The sequence below is a fragment of the Cherax quadricarinatus genome, chromosome 81 (genome assembly GCF_038502225.1).
Source record: "Cherax quadricarinatus isolate ZL_2023a chromosome 81, ASM3850222v1, whole genome shotgun sequence".
NCBI classification, from domain to species: domain Eukaryota; kingdom Metazoa; phylum Arthropoda; class Malacostraca; order Decapoda; family Parastacidae; genus Cherax; species Cherax quadricarinatus.
In genome coordinates this window covers 10,226,754-10,248,547 of record NC_091372.1, presented here as the reverse complement: position 1 = coordinate 10,248,547, position 21,794 = coordinate 10,226,754, and the positions used below count along the sequence as shown (strand labels likewise).

General features: G+C 44.2%; 2 protein-coding genes across 9 annotated transcripts in view; one reads left to right on the top strand and one right to left on the bottom strand.

Annotated features, from left to right (window-relative positions):
• Positions 1-21,794, bottom strand: part of LOC128699828 (torsin-1B) — a 287,527-nt gene that overhangs the window by 254,994 nt on the left and 10,739 nt on the right. The gene's annotated exons all lie outside the window — the stretch shown is intronic.
• The window catches only part of LOC128699829 (major facilitator superfamily domain-containing protein 6), a 229,660-nt gene that overhangs the window by 198,478 nt on the left and 9,388 nt on the right, over positions 1-21,794 (top strand). The window contains exons 8-11 of the mRNA XM_070102378.1: positions 6,457-6,667; positions 13,595-13,758; positions 18,229-18,502; positions 20,999-21,166. Of these exons, the coding sequence (XP_069958479.1) occupies positions 6,457-6,667; positions 13,595-13,758; positions 18,229-18,502; positions 20,999-21,166 (817 nt within the window). The remainder of the gene's footprint in view (positions 1-6,456; positions 6,668-13,594; positions 13,759-18,228; positions 18,503-20,998; positions 21,167-21,794) is intronic.

The window sequence follows — 21,794 nt, the reverse complement described above, 5'->3', positions numbered from 1 at the left end:
CACACACACACACACACACACACACACACACACACACACACACACACACACACACACACACACACACACACACACACACACACACACACACACACACACACACACACACCTACACACCTACAACAGGCCTAGTGTCTAATCGACATGTGCCTAGGACAAAATGGTAACTAACACACACACATACACAAACTCATACACACACACACACACTCATACACATATGCACACACAAACACACACAAACACACACACAAACACATGCACACACACACACAGTATGAAAACGACATAGCATCGAAAGTCAAATCTGACCCGAAACTGCTGTATAGCCACATTAGGAGGAAGACAACAGTCAAGGACCAGGTGATAAGGCTGAGGAAAGAAGGTGGAGAACTCACAAGAAACGATCAAGAGGTATGTGAGGAGCTCAACACGAGATTTAAGGAAGTATTTACAGTAGAGACAGGAAGGACTCTGGGGGGACAGACCAGATGGGGACACCAACAAGGAATACACCAACAAGTGTTGGACGACATACATACAGATGAGGAGGAGGTGAAGAAACTGCTAAGGGACATCGATACCTCAAAGGCAATGGGACCGGACAACATCTCTCCGTGGGTCCTTAGAGAGGGAGCAGATATGTTGTGCGTACCACTTACCACAATCTTCAACACATCCCTGGAAACTGGGCAACTACCTGAGGTATGGAAGACGGCAAATGTAGTTCCCATTTTCAAAAAAGGAGACAGAAAAGAGGCACTAAACTATAGACCTGTGTCATTGACGTGTATAGTATGCAAAATTATGGAGAAGATTATCAGGAGGAGAGTGGTGGAGCACCTGGAACGGAACAGGAGTATAAATGCCAACCAGCACGGATTCACGGAAGGCAAATCCTGTGTCACAAACCTTCTGGAGTTTTATGATAAAATAACAGAAGTAAGACAAGAGAGAGAGGGGTGGGTTGATTGCATCTTCTTGGACTGCAAGAAGGCCTTTGACACAGTTCCTCACAAGAGATTAGTGCAGAAGCTAGAGCATCAGGCACATATAACAGGAAGGGCACTGCAATGGATCAGAGAATACCTGACAGGGAGGCAACAACGAGTCATGGTACGTAATGATGTATCACAGTGGGCACCTGTGACGAGCGGGGTCCCACAGGGGTCGGTCCTAGGACCAGTGCTATTTTTGGTATATGTGAACGACATGACGGAAGGGTTAGACTCAGAAGTGTCCCTGTTTGCAGATGATGTGAAGTTAATGAGGAGAATTAAATCTGATGAGGACCAGGCAGGACTTCAAAGAGACCTGGACAGACTGGACACCTGGTCCAGCAAATGGCTTCTCGAATTTAATCCTGCCAAATGCAAAGTCATGAAGATAGGGGAAGGGCACAGAAGACCACAGACAGAGTATAGGCTAGGTGGCCAAAGACTGCAAACCTCACTCAAGGAGAAAGATCTTGGGGTGAGTATAACACCGAGCATGTCTCCGGAAGCACACATCAATCAGATAACTACTGCAGCATATGGGCGCCTGGCAAACCTGAGAACAGCATTCCGATACCTTAGTAAGGAATCATTCAAGACACTGTACACCGTGTATGTCAGGCCCATACTGGAGTATGCAGCACCTGTTTGGAACCCGCACTTGATAAAGCACGTCAAGAAACTAGAGAAAGTACAAAGGTTTGCAACAAGGTTAGTTCCAGAGCTAAGGGGAATGTCCTATGAAGAAAGATTAAGGGAAATCGGCCTGACGACACTGGAGGACAGGAGGGTCAGGGGAGACATGATAACGACATATAAAATACTGCGTGGAATAGACAAGGTGGACAAGGACAGGATGTTCCAGGGAGGGGACACAGAAACAAGAGGCCACAATTGGAAGTTGAAGACACAAATGAGTCAGAGAGATAGTAGGAAGTATTTCTTCAGTCATAGAGTTGTAAGGCAGTGGAATAGCCTAGAAAATGACGTAGTGGAGGCAGGAACCATACACAGTTTTAAGACGAGGTTTGATAAAGCTCATGGAGCGGGGAGAGAGAGGGCCTAGTAGCAACCGGTGAAGAGGCGGGGCCAGGAGCTAGGACTCGACCCCTGCAACCACAAATAGGTGAGTACAAATAGGTGAGTACACAGGAGCTTGGACTCGACCCCTGCAATCTCAACTAGGTGAGTACACACACACACACACACACACACACACACACACACACACACACACACACACACACACACACACACACACACACACAGTGGGGTTTTGAGAAAATGGAAGGAATGGATGGCATGGGCAAAAGGGACTACTTAGTAGGAACAATCCAGTCTGAGGGACATAAGGTGATAATTGCAGTAATGTACAACCCACCACAGAACTGCAGGAGGCCAAGAGAAGAATACGATGAGAGCAACAGAGCAATGATCAACACACTAGCCGAGGTGGCCAGGAGAGCACACATGGGGGGAGCAAAGTTACTAGTTATGGGTGATTTCAATCACAAGGAGATTGACTGGGAAAACCTGGAGCCCCATGGGGGTCCCGAAACATGGAGAGCCAAGATGATGGATGTGGTACTGGAGAACCTCATGCATCAACATGTTAGAGACACTACCAGAGAGAGAGGAGAGGATGAACCAGCAAGGTTGGACCTTGTATTCACCATGAGTAGTTCGGACATCGAGGGTATCATGTATGAAAGGCCCCTGGGAGCTAGTGATCATGTGGTTCTGTGCTTCGACTACATAGTTGAGCTCCAAGTGGAGAGAGTAGCAGGAATAGGCTGGGAAAAACCAAACTACAAAAGGGGGAACTACTCAGGCATGAGGAACTTCCTTCAAGACATTCAGTGGGAGAGGGAACTGACAGGAAAACCAGTACAAGAAATGATGGACTATGTAGCAACAAAATGCTAGGAGGCAGAGGAGAGGTTTGTTCCCAAGGGAAACAGAAATAATGGGAAGAACAGAACGAGTCCTTGGTTCACCCAAAGGTGTAGGGAGGCAAATACTAGGTGTACTAGAGAATGGAAAAGGTACAGAAGACAGAGAACTCAGGAAAATAAAGAAATCAGCCGAAGAGCCAGAAACGAATATGCACAGATAAGAAGGGAGGCTCAGAGACAATATGAAAATGACATAGCATCAAAAGTAAAGACTGACCCGAAGCTGTTGTACAGCCACATCAGGAGGAAAACAACAGTCAAGGACCAGGTAATCAGACTGAGGAAGGGTGATGGGGAATTCACAAGAAACGACCGAGAGGTATGTCAGGAGCTCAACACAAGATTTAAAGAGGTATTTACAGTGGAAACCAGTAGGACTCCAAGAAATCAGAACAGGGGGGCACACCAGCAAGTGCTGGATGAGGTACATATAACCAAGGAGGAGGTGAAGAAGCTGCTATGCGAACTTGACACCTCAAAGGCGGTGGGACCAGACAACATCTCTCCATGGGTCCTTAAAGAGGGAGCAGAGATATTGTGTGAGCCATTAACAAAGATCTTCAACACATCATTTGAAACTGGGCAACTCCCTGAGGTATGGAAAATGGCAAATGTAGTCCCAATTTTTAAAAAGGGAGACAGACATGAGGCACTAAACTACAGACCTGTATCACTAACGTGTATAGTATGCAAGGTCATGGAGAAGATCATCAGGAGGAGAGTGGTGGGGCACCTGGAAAGAAACAAGTGTATAATTGACAACCAGCACGGTTTCAGGGAAGGAAAATCCTGTGTCACAAACCTACTAGAGTTTTATGACAAGGTGACAGAAGTAAGACAAGAGAGAGAGGGGTGGATCGACTGCGTATTTTTGGACTGCAAGAAGGCTTTCGACACAGTTCCTCACAAGAGGTTACTGCAAAAGCTAGAGGACCAGGCACACATAACAGGAAAGGCACTGCAATGGATCAGAGAATACCTGACAGGGAGGCAACAACGAGTCATGGTACGCGACGAGGTGTCAGAGTGGGCGCCTGTGACAAGCGGGGTTCCACAGGGGTCAGTCCTAGGACCTGTGCTGTTCTTGGTATACGTGAACGACATAACGGAAGGGATAGACTCAGAAGTGTCCTTGTTTGCAGACGATGTGAAGTTAATGAGAAGAATCGAATCGGACGAGGATCAGGCAGGACTACAAAGAGATCTGGACAGGCTACAAGCCTGGTCCAGCAACTGGCTCCTTGAATTTAACCCTGCCAAATGCAAAGTCATGAAGATTGGGGAAGGGCAAAGAAGACCGCGGACACAATATAGTTTAGATGGCCAAAGACTGCAAACCTCACTCAAGGAAAAAGATCTGGGGGTGAGTATAACACCGAGCATATCTCCTGAGGCGCACATCAATCAGATAACTGCTGCAGCATACGGGCGCCTGGCAAACCTACGGATAGCGTTCCGATACCTCAGTAAGGATTCGTTTAAGACTCTGTACACCATCTACGTCAGGCCCATACTGGAGTATGCAGCACCAGTTTGGAATCCACACCTAGTCAAGCACGTCAAGAAATTAGAGAAAGTGCAAAGGTTTGCAACAAGACTAGTCCCAGAGCTACGGGGATTGTCCTATGAAGAAAGGTTGAGGGAAATCGGCCTGACGACACTGGAGGCCAGGAGGGTCAGGGGAGACATGATAACGACATATAAAATACTGCACGGAATAGACGAGGTGGACAAAGACGGGATGTTCCAGAGATGGGACACAGACACAAGAGGTCACAATTGGAAGTTGAAGACTCAGATGATTCAAAGGGATGTTAGGAAGTATTTCTTCAGTCATAGAGTAGTCAGGCCATGGAATAGCCTAGAAAGTGATGTGGTGGAGGCAGGAACCATACATAGTTTTAAGGCGAGGTATGATAGAGCTCATGGGGCAGGGAGAGAGAGGACCTAGTAGCAATCAGCGAAGAGGCGGGGCCAGGAGCTGTGACTCGACCCCTGCAACCACAAATAGGTGAGTACACACACACAAACACACACAAACACACAAACACACACACACACATACACACACACACATACACACACACACACACATACACACACACACACACACACACACACACACACACACACACACACACACACGTAGTGGAGGCAGGAACCATACACAGTTTTAAGACGAGGTTTGATAAAGCTCATGGAGCGGGGAGAGAGAGGGCCTAGTAGCAACCGGTGAAGAGGCGGGGCCAGGAGCTAGGACTCGACCCCTGCAACCACAAATAGGTGAGTACAAATAGGTGAGTACACACACACACACACACACACACACACACACACACACACACACACACACACACACACACACACACACACACACACACACACACACACATGTGGTAATGCTTTATTTACAGCTAGCAAAGTCAGGGTATTTCTCCAGAATGGTCTGTAATATACCACTGTGGATAAAATACTTAGCCATTTCTTGAACACTTCTGAGTGAGTTGTTTCGAAATTCATTAATTTTATCGCACTCCAGTACATAATGACGCAGGGTGTGACGCACTCCAGTACATAATGACGCAAGGTGTGACAATAATCCATCTGGCAAAGTTTACATTTCATTTGGTCTACATCTGGTGGTGGTGATTTAACCTGCCAAAGATACTTGTAACCCAGCCGGAGCCGGGCAGTAGTGACATCCAAGAGTCTGCTTATCTTGTTGGATGCACCATAGACATGTGGCTCCTCCTGCATGATAGAATGATGATAGATGGACTCACTGGTGTCAATCTCCCTGAGCCTTAAGTCCATAAAATTCAGTTGAAGTTCTTTTCGTATTATTGTTCTCAAACTACTACCTGACAAGCCAAGATTGTAATCTACTCCCTCTTTGAAAGCATACAGCTTAGCCAATTTATCAGTTCTATCATGCATCTGAAGACCAATGTGAGATGGAATCCACAGCATGTGGAGCAGAATTCTTCCACTTTAAGAAGAGACTAAAATGCCAGGAGTAAGGGGTTAGTAACACATTTTGTATACATTACTAAATTTAAAATGGGAAACTTTTTCTATATAACTTGCCCTGCCTAGGTGGGATACGGCCAGTTTGTTGAAAAAAAAATATTGATTTGTAGGGATTTATCTGTGTTAATCTTATAAGGATTCATAGAGAATAAAAGATCTAGATTTTTTTGTAATAAAGTTGGTAGAATTACCGACAATATGTAAAGTAAAAGGACACAAGTGCAACTAATGTGACATTTTATTGTGGCAATGTTTCGCTCTCCAGGAGCTTTATCAATGGCTTGACAAAGCTCCTGGAGAGTGAAACGTTGCCACAATAAAATGTCACATTAGTTGCACTTGTGTCCTTTTACTTTACATAGATTTTTTTTAATTTTCTTATTGAGGTTGTTAGAATATTTTCTTCTATCACCTATTTTTTTAAGTTAATTAACAAGAGTTTACAAGAGAGGTACATTTGCCTTTGTTTTCCTCAGGTGAATGGGACACGTTTTCTGCAGAGACCCATGTGTTCCACAGTGAGGGGCAACCCTAAGTTAACACTGTGGCTCTATTTTGGTGTTCGAGCGATGGCAGAAATGCTCTCTGCCATCCTGGTGTCGTTGTTAGAAGCTGTGGCCCTCACTATGGTCCACCAGTACAAGGGTGACTATGGCAGGGAGAAGATGTTTGGTTTACTGGCTGTTGGTAAGTTTTTGTCGTATATTATTAATTTTGTATACTTTTTAAACACGCTGGGCATCTCCCACCAAGGTAGGGTGGCCCCCAAATGAAAGAGAAGACATGCATTCACCATTATTCACTCAGTAGCTATCCAGCCAGGAACATGCTGATATCATAGTTCAGATGAGTCTGAAATTGCAATATCCCCAAAGTGCAGGTACTGTACTTCCCACCTCCAGAACTGTAACATCCTCACACATCCTTCAGAGTGCAGGTACTGTACTTCCCACCTCCAGAACTGTAACATCCTCACTCATCCTTCAGAGTGCAGGTACTGTACTTCCCACCTCCAGAACTGTAACATCCTCACTCATCCTTCAGAGAGCAGGTACTGTACTTCCCACCTCCAGGACTGTAACATCCTCACTCATCCTTCAGAGTGCAGGTACTGTACTTCCCACCTCCAGAACTGTAACATCCTCACTCATCCTTCAGAGAGCAGGTACTGTACTTCCCACCTCCAGGACTGTAACATCCTCACTCATCCTTCAGAGTGCAGGTACTGTACTTCCCACCTGCAGAACTGTAACATCCTCACTCATCCTTCAGAGTGCAGGTACTGTACTTCCCACCTCCAGAACTGTAACATCCTCACTCATCCTTCAGAGAGCAGGTACTGTACTTCCCACCTCCAGAACTGTAACATCCTCACTCATCCTTCAGAGAGCAGGTACTGTACTTCCCACCTCCAGGACTGTAACATCCTCACTCATCCTTCAGAGTGCAGGTACTGTACTTCCCACCTCCAGAACTGTAACATCCTCACTCATCCTTCAGAGAGCAGGTACTGTACTTCCCACCTCCAGGACTGTAACATCCTCACTCATCCTTCAGAGTGCAGGTACTGTACTTCCCACCTCCAGAACTGTAACATCCTCACTCATCCTTCAGAGAGCAGGTACTGTACTTCCCACCTCCAGGACTGTAACATCCTCACTCATCCTTCAGAGTGCAGGTACTGTACTTCCCACCTCCAGAACTGTAACATCCTCACTCATCCTTCAGAGTGCAGGTACTGTACTTCCCACCTCCAGAACTGTAACATCCTCACTCATCCTTCAGAGTGCAGGTACTGTACTTCCCACCTCCAGAACTGTAACATCCTCACTCATCCTTCAGAGTGCAGGTACTGTACTTCCCACCTCCAGAACTGTAACATCCTCACTCATCCTTCAGAGTGCAGGTACTGTACTTCCCACCTCCAGAACTGTAACATCCTCACTCATCCTTCAGAGTGCAGGTACTGTACTTCCCACCTCCAGGACTGTAACATCCTCACTCATCCTTCAGAGTGCAGGTACTGTACTTCCCACCTCCAGGACTGTAACATCCTCACTCATCCTTCAGAGTGCAGGTACTGTACTTCCCACCTCCAGGACTGTAACATCCTCACTCATCCTTCAGAGTGCAGGTACTGTACTTCCCACCTCCAGGACTGTAACATCCTCACTCATCCTTCAGAGTGCAGGTACTGTACTTCCCACCTCCAGACTGTAACATCCTCACTCATCCTTCAGTGTGCAGGCACTGTACTGCCCACCTCCAGGACTGTTACATCCTCACTCATCCTTCAGAGTGCAGGTACTGTACTTCCCACCTCCAGGACTGTAACATCCTCACTCATCCTTCAGAGTGCAGGTACTGTACTTCCCACCTCCAGGACTGTAACATCCTCACTCATCCTTCAGAGTGCAGGTACTGTACTTCCCACCTCCAGGACTGTAACATCCTCACTCATCCTTCAGAGTGCAGGTACTGTACTTCCCACCTCCAGGACTGTAACATCCTCACTCATCCTTCAGAGTGCAGGCACTGTACTTCCCACCTCCAGGACTGTAACATCCTCACTCATCCTTCAGAGTGCAGGTACTGTACTTCCCACCTCCAGGACTGTAACATCCTCACTCATCCTTCAGAGTGCAGGTACTGTACTTCCCACCTCCAGGACTGTAACATCCTCACTCATCCTTCAGAGTGCAGGTACTGTACTTCCCACCTCCAGGACTGTAACATCCTCACTCATCCTTCAGAGTGCAGGTACTGTACTTCCCACCTCCAGGACTGTAACATCCTCACTCATCCTTCAGAGTGCAGGTACTGTACTTCCCACCTCCAGGACTGTAACATCCTCACTCATCCTTCAGAGTGCAGGTACTGTACTTCCCACCTCCAGGACTGTAACATCCTCACTCATCCTTCAGAGTGCAGGTACTGTACTTCCCACCTCCAGGACTGTAACATCCTCACTCATCCTTCAGAGTGCAGGCACTGTACTTCCTACCTCCAAGACTGTAACATCCTCACTCATCCTTCAGAGTGCAGGTACTGTACTTCCCACCTCCAGGACTGTAACATCCTCACTCATCCTTCAGAGTGGAGGTACTGTATTTCCAACCTCTAGAACTGTAACATCCTCATTCATCTTTCAGAGTGCAGGTACTGTACTTCCCACATCCAGAACTGCAACATCCTCACTCATCCTTCAGAGTGCAGGTACTGTACTTCCCACCTCCAGAACTGTAACATCCTCACTCATCCTTCAGAGTGCAGGTACTGTACTTCCCACATCCAGAACTGAACATCCTCACTCATCCTTCAGAGTGCAGGTACTGTACTTTCCACCTCCAGAACTGTAACATCCTCACTCATCCTTCAGAGTGCAGGTACTGTACTTCCCACCTCCAGAACTGTAACATCCTCACTCATCCTTCAGAGTGCAGGCACTGTACTTCCCACCTCCAGAACTGAAACATCCTCACCCATCCTTCAGAGTGCAGGTACTGTACTTCCAACCTCCAGAGCTGTAACATCCTTACTCATCCTTCAGAGTGCAGGTACTGTACTTCCAACCTCCAGAACTGTAACATCCTCACTCATCCTTCAGAGTGCAGGCACTGTACTTCCCACCTCCAGGACTGTAACATCCTCACTTATCCTTCAGTGTGCAGGTACTGTACTTCCCACCTCCAGAACTGTAACATCCTCACCCATCCTTCAGAGTGCAGGCACTGTACTTCCCACCTCCAGAACTACAACATCCTCACCCATCCTTCAGAATGCAGACATTGTACTTCCCACGTCCAGAACTGAAACATTCTCACCCATCCTTCAGAGTGCAGGTACTGTACTTCCCACTTTCAGAACTGTAACATCCTCACCCATCCTTCAGAGTGCAGGTACTGTACTTTCCACCTCCAGAACTGTAACATCCTCACCCATCCTTCAGAGTGCAGGTACTGTCTTCCCAGATCCAGAACTGTAACATCCTCACTCATCCTTCAGAGTGCAGGTACTGTACTTCCCACCTCCAGAACTGTAACATCCTCACCCATCCTTCAGAGTGCAGGTACTGTCTTCCCAGCTCCAGAACTGTAACATCCTCACTCATCCTTCAGAGTGCAGGTACTGTACTTCCCACCTCCAGAACTGTAACATCCTCACTCATCCTTCAGAGTGCAGGTACTGTACTTCCCACCTCCAGAACTGTAACATCCTCACACATCCTTCAGAGTGCACGTACTGTACTTCCCACCTCCAGAACTGTAACATCCTCACTCATCCTTCAGAGCGCAGGTACTGTACTTCCCACCTCCAAAACTGTAACATCCTCACATATCCTTCAGAGTGCAGGTACTGTACTTCCCACCTCCAGAACTGTACCATCCTCACTCATCCTTCAGAGTGCAGGTACTGTACTTCCCACCTCCAGAACTGTAACATCCTCACTCATCCTTCAGAGTGCAGGTACTGTACTTCCCACATCCAGAACTGTAACATCCTCACTCATCCTTCAGAGTGCAGGTACTGTACTTCCCACCTCCAGAACTGTAACATCCTCACTCATCCTTCAGAGTGCAGGTACTGTACTTCCCACCTGCAGAACTGTAACATCCTCCCTCATCCTGCAGAGTGCAGGTACTGTACTTCCCACCTCCAGAACTGTAACATCTTCACTTATCCTTCAGAGTGCAGGTACTGTACTTCCCACATCCAGAACTGTAACATCCTCACTCATCCTTCAGAGTGCAGGTACTGTACTTCCCACCTCCAGAACTGTAACATCCTCACTCATCCTTCAGAGTGCAGGTACTGTACTTCCCACCTCCAGAACTGTAACATCCTCACTCATCCTTCAGAGTGCAGGTACTGTACTTTCCACCTGCAGAACTGTAACATCCTCCTTCATCCTGCAGAGTGCAGGTACTGTACTTCCCACCTCCAGAACTGTAACATCCTCACTTATCCTTCAGAGTGCAGGTACTGTACTTCCCACATCCAGAACTGTAACATCCTCACTCATCCTTCAGAGTGCAGGTACTGTACTTCCCACCTCCAGAACTGTAACATCCTCACTCATCCTTCAGAGTGCAGGTACTGTACTTCCCACCTCCAGAACTGTAACATCCTCACTCATCCTTCAGAGTGCAGGTACTGTACTGTACTTCCCACCTCCCCACCTCCAGAACTGTAACATCCTCACTTATCCTTCAGAGTGCAGGTACTGTACTTCCCACCTCCAGAACTGTAACATCCTCACTCATCCTTCAGAGTGCAGGTACTGTACTTTCCACCTCCAGAACTGTAACATCCTCACCCATCCTTCAGAGTGCAGGTACTGTCTTCCCAGCTCCAGAACTGTAACATCCTCACTCATCCTTCAGAGTGCAGGTACTGTACTTCCCACCTCCAGAACTGTAACATCCTCACCCATCCTTCAGAGTGCAGGTACTGTCTTCCCAGCTCCAGAACTGTAACATCCTCACTCATCCTTCAGAGTGCAGGTACTGTACTTCCCACCTCCAGAACTGTAACATCCTCACTCATCCTTCAGAGTGCAGGTACTGTACTTCCCACCTCCAGAACTGTAACATCCTCACACACCCTTCAGAGTGCAGGTACTGTACTTCCCACCTCCAGAACTGTAACATCCTCACTCATCCTTCAGAGTGCAGGTACTGTACTTCCCACCTCCAGAACTGTAACATCCTCACACACCCTTCAGAGTGCAGGTACTGTACTTCCCACCTCCAGAACTGTAATATCCTCACTCATCCGTCAGAGTGCAGGTACTGTACTTCCCACCTCCAGAACTGTAACATCCTCACACATCCTTCAGAGTGCAGGTACTGTACTTCCCACCTCCAGAACTGTAACATCCTCACTCATCCTTCAGAGTGCAGGTACTGTACTTCCCACCTCCAGAACTGTAACATCCTCACTTATCCTTCAGAGTGCAGATACTGTACTTCCCACCTCCAGAACTGTAACATCCTCACTCATCCTTCAGAGTGCAGGTACTGTACTTCCCACCTCCAGAACTGTAACATCCTCACTCATCCTTCAGAGTGCAGGTACTGTACTTCCCACCTCCAGAACTGTAACATCCTCACTCATCCTTCAGAGTGCAGGTACTGTACTTTCCACCTGCAGAACTGTAACATCCTCCCTCATCCTGCAGAGTGCAGGTACTGTACTTCCCACCTCCAGAACTGTAACATCCTCACTTATCCTTCAGAGTGCAGGTACTGTACTTCCCACATCCAGAACTGTAACATCCTCACTCATCCTTCAGAGTGCAGGTACTGTACTTCCCACCTCCAGAACTGTAACATCCTCACTCATCCTTCAGAGTGCAGGTACTGTACTTCCCACCTCCAGAACTGTAACATCCTCACTTATCCTTCAGAGTGCAGATACTGTACTTCCCACCTCCAGAACTGTAACATCCTCACTCATCCTTCAGAGTGCAGGCACTGTACTTCCCACCTCCAGAACTACAACATCCTCACCCATCCTTCAGAATGGAGACACTGTACTTCCCACGTCCAGAACTGAAACATCCTCACTCATCCTTCAGAGTGCAGGTACTCTAGTTCATACCTCCAGAACTGTAACATCCTCACTTATCCTTCAGAGTGCAGGTACTGTACTTTCCACCTCCAGAACTGTAACATCCTCACCCATCCTTCAGAGTGCAGGTACTGTCTTCCCAGCTCCAGAAGTGTAACATCCTCACTCATCCTTCAGAGTGCAGGTACTGTACTTCCCACCTCCAGGACTGTAACATCCTCACTCATCCTTCAGAGTGCAGGTACTGTCTTCCCACCTCCAGGACTGTAACATCCTCACCCATCCTTCAGAGTGCAGGTACTGTACTTCCCACCTCCAGAACTGTAACATCCTCGCACATCCTTCAGAGTGCAGGTACTGTACTTCCCACCTCCAGGACTGTAACATCCTCACCCATCCTTCAGAGTGCAGGTACTGTACTTCCCACCTCCAGAACTGTAACATCCTTCAGATTGCAGGTACTGTACTTCCCACCTCCAGAACTGTAACATCCTCGCACATCCTTCAGAGTGCAGGTACTGTACTTCCCACCTCCAGAACTGTAACATCCTCGCACATCCTTCAGAGTGCAGGTACTGTACTTTCCACCTCCAGAACTGTAACATCCTCGCACATCCTTCAGAGTGCAGGTACTGTACTTCCCACCTCCAGAACTGTAACATCCTCGCACATCCTTCAGAGTGCAGGTACTGTACTTCCCACCTCCAGAACTGTAACATCCTCGCACATCCTTCAGAGTGCAGGTACTGTACTTCCCACCTCCAGAACTGTAACATCCTTGCACATCCTTCAGAGTGCAGGTATGTACTTCCCACCTCCAGAACTGTAACATCCTCGCACATCCTTCAGTACAAGTTATTTGTGTATTTTTCCAGTCACTGCATTGTACTTTTTTGTTCTTTGAGATGAAATTTAATACACCATCTACCACTATCATATGAGAAACTGCAGCGCTGTATGACCCTTGTGGGTTTAGCGCTTTATTGTTGTTATTATAATCATAACTAAGAAGCTATTGTAACTTTTTACTTTCTTTTTCAGGAGTTTTTTCACCAATTTCTGGTTTCCTCATTGACACAAAATTTGGAACTTTCGGAAGCTACAGTTACGCTCCGGTGTTCTATGTCTTCAATGGTCTGATGTTGACGACAATGGCTGTAACTATTGTACTTCCTATTGAAGTACAAGTTCAGAGAAGAAGTTTGGTAAGAAATTTGTATGTTTATATACATAATATACATAATTATTTTTATTATACATTAAACCCTTGGTATAATTGACCTCACTATAATGAACGGACAAAAGTATGCTAAGTGAATTGTACTTTCAACTCCTTTATTTTCAGTGCTTATTGTAGAATATTCAAACCTTGCTAATACGGCTCTCTGCTCTAGAGCTATTTGCTAATACAGTGCTTTACAATTATCACATTTATTATTTTTGGCGGTGACGGGCACATTTGCTGACTGTCGGCATTTTGTTACCTGTGCTCAGTCTGTTTATGGCATTTATGCATCGTTTTTTAGGCCTAGCACTATTGCACATTTAATAAGCGATAGTGTAAACATGTTTTTAGGCTTTTATATGCTCTGGCAAATGGAAAAAGGCTGTGATTCGCTTTAAGGCAATATTAACTTTACAGTAGCAGTCTAAAACCTATCCCACTGTATTAGCCTAGTATGCCTGTATTAGGCATACACTAGACTGTCTGCTTTTTTTCTGTAATTTTTTAACATTACCCTAAACAATACACAAATAACCTGCACATAAGAGAATGAAAGTTATGACGATATTTTGCTCGAACTTGGACCATTAACTATACACACATCATCATAAGTTTCTTCCTGTGATGTGCTGGTTATTTGTGTAACATTATCCTGCCTTAACAGACAATTGGACAATTCTCTATTAGTGTGTTGCTTTGAGGGTTTACTGTGCTCACATGAAAGCACAAAACCTGTGTGGGTCATATAGCATTGGTTAATTACTGTAAATAATACAAGTAAGAGGGAGGTGAAAGTGTATAAACTAAGGGAGGAGGAAGTTCGGGTGAGATATAAGCGACTATGGCAGAAAGGTGGGCTAGTGCAAAGATGAGTAGTGGGGGGGTTGAAGAGGGTTGGAATAGTTTTAAAAATGCAGTATTAGAATGTGGGGCAGAAGTTTGTGGTTATAGGAGGGTGGGGGCAGGAGGAAAGAGGAGTGATTGGTGGAATGATGAAGTAAAGGGTGTGATAAAAGAGAAAAAGGTAGCTTATGAGAGGTTTTTACAAAGCAGAAGTGTATTTATAAGAAGAGCAGAGTATATGGAGAGTAAAAGAAAGGTGAAGAGAGTGGTGAGAGAGTGCAAAAGGAGAGCAGAAGATAGAGTGGGAGAGGCACTGTCAAGAAATTTTAATGAAAATAAGAAAAAAATTTGGAGTGAGTTAAACAAGTTAAGAAAGCCTAGGGAAAGTATGGATTTGTTAATTAAAAACGGAGTAGGGGAGTTAGTAGATGGGGAGAGGGAGGTATTAGGTAGATGGCGAGAATATTTTGAGGAACTTTTAAATGTTGAGGAAGAAAGGGAGGCGGTAATTTCATGCACTGGTCAGGGAGGTATACCATCTTTTAGGAGTGAAGAAGAGCAGAATGTAAGTGTGGGGGAGGTACGTGAGGCACTACGTAGAATGAAAGGGGGTAAAGCAGCTGGAACTGATGGGATCATGACAGAAATGTTAAAAGCAGGGGGGGATATAGTGTTGGAGTGGTTGGTACTTTTGTTTAATAAATGTATGAAAGAGGGGAAGGTACCTAGGGATTGGCAGAGAGCATGTATAGTCCCTTTATATAAAGGGAAAGGGGACAAAAGAGACTGTAAAAATTATAGAGGAATAAGCTTACTGAGTATACCAGGAAAAGTGTACGGTAGGGTTATAATTGAAAGAATTATAGGTAAGACAGAATGTAGGATTGCGGATGAGCAAGGAGGTTTCAGAGTGGGTAGGGGATGTGTAGATCAAGTATTTACATTGAAGCATATATGTGAACAGTATTTAGATAAACGTAGGGAAGTTTTTATTGCATTTATGGATTTAGAAAAGGCATATGTTAGAGTGGATAGAGGAGCAATGTGGCAGATGTTGCAAGTTTATGGAATAGGTGGTAAGTTACTAAATGCTGTAAAGAGCTTTTATGAGGATAGTGAGGCTCAGGTTAGGGTGTGTAGAAGAGAGGGAGAATACTTCCCGGTAAAAGTAGGTCTTAGACAGGGATGTGTAATGTCACCATGGTTGTTTAATATATTTATAGATGGGGTCGTAAAAGAAGTAAATGCTAGGGTGTTCGGGAGAGGGGTGGGATTAAATTATGGGGAATCAAATTCAAAATGGGAATTGACACAGTTACTTTTTGCTGATGATACTGTGCTTATGGGAGATTCTAAAGAAAAATTGCAAAGGTTAGTGGATGAGTTTGAGAATGTGTGTAAAGGTAGAAAGTTGAAAGTGAACATAGAAAAGAGTAAGGTGAAGAGGGTATCAAATGATTTAGATAAAGAAAAATTGGATATCAAATTGGGGAGGGGGAGTATGGAAGAAGTGAATGTTTTCAGATACTTGGGAGTTGACGTGTCGGCAGATGGATTTATGAAGGATGAGGTTAATCATAGAATTGATGAGGGAAAAAAGGTGAGTGGTGCGTTGAGGTATATGTGGAGTCAAAAAACGTTATCTATGGAGGCAAAGAAGGGAATGTATGAAAGTATGGTAGTACCAACACTCTTATATGGATGTGAAGCTTGGGTGGTAAATGCAGCAGCGAGGAGACGGTTGGAGGCAGTGGAGATGTCCTGTCTAAGGGCAATGTGTGGTGTAAATATTATGCAGAAAATTCGGAGTGTGGAAATTAGGAGAAGGTGTGGAGTTAATAAAAGCATTAGTCAGAGGGCAGAAGAGGGGTTGTTGAGGTGGTTTGGTCATTTAGAGAGAATGGATCAAAGTAGAATGACATGGAAAGCATATAAATCTATAGGGGAAGGAAGGAGGGGTAGGGGTCATCCTTGAAAGGGTTGGAAAGAGGGGGTAAAGAAGGTTTTGTGGGCGAGGGGCTTGGACTTCCAGCAAGCATGCATGAGCGTGTTAGATAGGAGTGAATGGAGACGAATGATACTTGGGACCTGACGATCTGTTGGAGTGTGAGCAGGGTAATATTTAGTGAAGGGATTCAGGGAAACCGGTTATTTTCATATAGTCGGACTTGAGTCCTGGAAATGGGAAGTACGATGCCTGCACTTTAAAGGAGGGGTTTGGGATATTGGCAGTTTGGAGGGATATGTTGTGTATCTTTATACGTATATGCTTCTAAACTGTTGTATTCTGAGCACCTCTGCAAAAGCAGTGATAATGTGTGAGTGTGGTGAAAGTGTTGAATGATGATGAAAGTATTTTCTTTTTGGGGATTTTCTTTCTTTTTTGGGTCACCCTGCCTCGGTGGGAGACGGCCGACTTGTTGAAAAAAAAAAAAATACTAAAACTTCTCCATGGGGAAGTGAACAGAATTTCTTCCCCGTAAGCCATGTGTGTCGTAAGAGGCGACCAAAATGCTGGGAGCAAGGGGCTAGTAACCCTTTCTCCTGTATAAATTACTAAATTTGAAAAGAGAAACTTTTGTTTTTCTTTTTGGGCCACCCTGCCTCGGTGGGATACGGCCGGTTTGTTGAAAGAAGAAAGAAGAATATTAAAACTTCTCCATGGGGAAGTGGAACAGAATTTCTTCCCCATAAGCCATGCGTGTCGTAAGAGGCGACCAAAATGCTGGGAGCAAGGGGCTAGTATCCCCTTTTGTTTTTCTTTTTGGGCCACCCTTCCTCAGTGGGATACAGCTGGTTTGTTGAAAGAAGAAAGAAGAATACTAAAATTTGACTGGCTGTTGGAGTGATCAAAGTAACAATTATTAAGGGATTCGAGGAAACCGGTTAGCTGGACTCTGGTCCTGGAGGTGGGAAGTACAGTGCCTGCACTCTGAAGGAGGGGTGTTAATATTGCAGTTTTGAACTAGTCAACAAGCCACTAGAAAGACAGTGATGGAGTGAGTAATGAAGAAAGTGTTTTTTTTTTTTTGAGTCACCCTGCCTTGGTGGGAAACGGTCGATGTGTTAATAAAAAAAAATACTAAAACTCCTATAATAATTCTGTAAGTGAATATGTTTGTGGGTATAAGTCTGTTTGTGGGTATAAGTGAAGAACAGTACTATGCCTGGTATTGTATTCTTTTTATAATTAATAACATCATAATAATAGAACTCCATTTCTTTTTTGCAGTATAGAGGTAAAATAGTTTAAGTGCAATTAAATATTATTAGGCACAAAAGAAAGCCATTAGCATTAGGTGGATTTCAGGCCTTGATGCCAGTGAAGGTCTCTGGATCCAAGGAATTGGATATGTTTTTGTGTTTTATATATTGAAAATGATTGCTGTACATTAAAGTATGTATGTTCATTGGGAAGTGCTAAACTCGAGGGTCACACAGCACCTGGGAATAGTTTATATTGTAATCCAGAATTTTTAGATCAAGTACCCTTCAACAGCAAATATTATTTTATAGTAGGGGCAGTAAAATAGCCTAATACTGTGCATATATCTTATTTGTCAGTATTTTACACAATATCTTACCCTCTTCGATTTACCTGTTTCAGTTGAAAAATATAAGGCAACTGATCCACACCACAGAGCTGAGTATTCTTCTCTTCCTGATGACACTACTGGGTACTTTCTGGGGTTACCTCAAGACTTTTGTTTATGTCTACCTGGAAGACCTACATGCATCCAAGTTGCTGCTGGGTCTTACTCTCTCCTTCGGTATTGTTCCATCACTGCCTTTCTTGTACAAGAGCGCTGCCGTCGTGCAGTACTGTGGACATCACTACCTCATTATGCTCGCCTTCCTTGGTTACTGCGTTAGGTTTGCTGGTAAGTCTTAGACAGATTGACATTAAGGTTTACTGTATGTGTAGATAACTGGTTTAGAGAACTGACGGGTTGGTGAATTAGACACGTGCAATACTTGGATATTTTTATTATGGAAGTGTTTTGCCAACCAGTGGCTTCCTCAGTCCAGTACAGAGAAGACTGGTTGAATATCAGAATAGGTTTGAGGAAATCAGTCCCTCAGCCTGGAGTCAGTGTGTTCAGTCATTCAGTCTTGAAAAAAGTGCACATTGACTCTAGGCTGAGGGACTGATTATCTCAAACTCCCGTTCTTCAACCATTCTTCTCTGTACTGGACTGACGAAGTCACTGGTTGACAAAACATATCCACAATATAGATACCCAAATTCATCAACTGTATGTGTGTATTTTGATATGAACTTGTTTTATATAGAAGAATTTAATCTGATTGAATAATGCACTTAGTCATCTCCTATACAGCTCCTCTATATAGTGCAGTTATTCATAAATGTGAATCAGAGTGCATTTGGCAACTGCATATCATGTACTGTGAAGGCTTATCCAGGTACTATAAATTTTAGTTATGCTTTTTTCAGTCTTAACAAAAAATGAGTTTCAGTTGTACTTTTTTCAGTCACATTTATAAAAAAAATTAATTCAGATGTACTTTTTCAGTCTTTTTTCTTCTTTCAACAGACCGGCCATATCCCACCGAGGCGCGGTGGCCCAATAAAAAAAACAGTTTCTCTTTTTAACCCGTAAACGGTCCAAGCAGATCTACGTTCACATGTGTAGCGCTACAAAAGTAGATCTACGTTTTTTTTACATATTTTCAAATATAACAAAAAAAAAAGTAGATCAAAGTTTTTTTTACACATTTTCAAATGTACAAATACAAAAAGATCTACTTTTTTACATACTTTCAAATGTTGAAAAAACGTATATATACGTTTGGACCATTTACGGGTTAACTATAGTAATGTATACAGGAGAAGGGGTTACTAGCCCCTTGCTCCCAGCATTTTAGTCGCCTGTTACGACACACATGACTTACAGAGGAAGAATTCTGTTCCACTTCCCCATGGAGAACTTTTTCAGTCAGATTTCAAAAAAAATTGTGCTATTTTTTGTAGTTTTATGAGAACTGTATTTTCAGTGTCATGTCAGCATAAAATAATAAAATAAAAAATAAAATAAAATTATATTTCTTTGCTAAGGTTACAGTGTGTGTTTACATTTCATAATTTGATTGGTACAAAGAAAGCCACTATCATGCCGAGGCATTTCGGGCAGACTTAACCTAATACTGTACTTATAGACTACCTAAGTCTAGACAGGTGAAGAGTGGTAAAATACAAATACAGTGGACCCCCGGTTAACGATATTTTTTCACTCCATAAGTATGTTCAGGTGCCAGTACTGACCGAATTTATTCCCATAAGGAATATTGTGAAGTAGATTAGTCCATTTCAGACCCCCAAACATACACGTACAAACGCACTTACATAAATACACTTACATAATTGGTCGCATTCGGAGGTAATCGTTATGCGGGGGTCCACTGTACAGTGGACCCCCGGCTTACGATATTATTTCATTCCAGAAGTATGTTCAGGTGCCATTACTGAACAAATTTGTTCCCATAAGAAATATTGTGAATTAGATTAGTCCATTTCAGACCCCCAAACATAGCAAACACACTTACATAAATAAACTTACATAATTGGTCGCATTGGGAGCTGATCGTAAAGTGGGGGTCCACCGTATTTAATACTTTACGACATAGTACAATGGAGGATGTGTTTTTATTAGCCAAGAGGAGCCCTCAGAGTACTCTGCTTCTATATCATGTTTGATCACTTTGATCATTAACATGTCTAGATAAGATTTTATTTGGATTTTTAACCCCGGAGGGTTAGCCACCCAGGATAACCCAAGAAAGGCAGTGTGTCATCGAGGACTGTCTGTCTTATTTCTATTGAGGTCCTTAATCTTGTCCCCCAGGATGCGACCCATACCTGTCAATTAACACCCAGGTACCTATTTGCTGCAAGGTGAACAGGACAACGGATAACAGGTGTAAGGAAACGTGTCAAAATTTTTCCACCCCGCCAGGAATCGAACCCGGGCCTGCTGAACCAGTGCAGGTCCTGCATCACCTGGGTACGAAGTAGTAATCAGATTTGATCCAAGAAAGTGGAGATGATGATTCTCTTTCTCGCGTTATGTTTTCACATAATGCTTTTTGTGGAGCCCAATTAAAATTATAAACCTATTAATTACTCTAATTACATTCATCAATGATTTGCATAATTTTTTTTTTTAATAACACATTGGCCATCTCCCACCAAGGTAGGGTGACCTGAAAAAGAAGAAACACTTTCATTATCATTCACTCCATCACTGTCTTGCCAGAGGCATGCCAACACCACAATTAAAATATACCTCTCTAAAAATGTTATCTTTTCTGGGGTTATCAAAAATTGCAGTAAACTTCTATATAACTATCTTTTCCAGGGTTATCATACATCATCAACCCATGGTGGGCATTGCTGCTGGAGTCACTGGAACTGTTTACACTCAACCTGATGAATGTGTCGGCTGCTACACTGGCTTACAAGCTGGCTCCCAAGACCTTCGTGGCTACAGCTCAGGCTTTGGTGTGGGTTTCCCACTTTAACATAGGTCAGTGATGGCATGTGAGTGAAGTAACATTTTTGAAAGGATTCTGGAAGACTGGTTCAGTATAGTTCTGGAGGTGGGAAGTACAGTGCCTGCACTCTGAAGGATGAATAAGGATGTTACAGTTCTGGAGGTGGGAAGTACAGTGCCTGCACTCTGAAGGATGGGTGAGAATGTTATATTTCTGGAGGTGGGAAGTACAGTGCCTGCACTCTGAAGAATGGGAGAGGATGTTACAGTTCTTGAGGTAGGAAGTACAGTTCTTGAAGGATGAGTGAGGATGTTTCATATCAGAGGGTCGTCTGAATTATGATGTAAACACATTTCTGGCAAGACAGTGACTAAACAATGGTGAATGTGTTTCCTCTTTTTTGGGTCATCCAACCTTGATGAAAGATGGCTAGTGCATTAAAATAGTTACTTTTATTATGATAATGGGCAATAACTATGCCCATAGGATTTACACAGTGTTTGGGGAATGGGAAGTAGAGAGAGTTTGTCACCATCACCAATACGTATATGCTTTAATTGCATTGGCAATCATTGCATTTTACCAGTTTTTCTTTTTGACACTTAGTAATTTATACAGGAGAAGGGGTTACTAACTCCTTGCTCCCAGCACTGTAGTCGC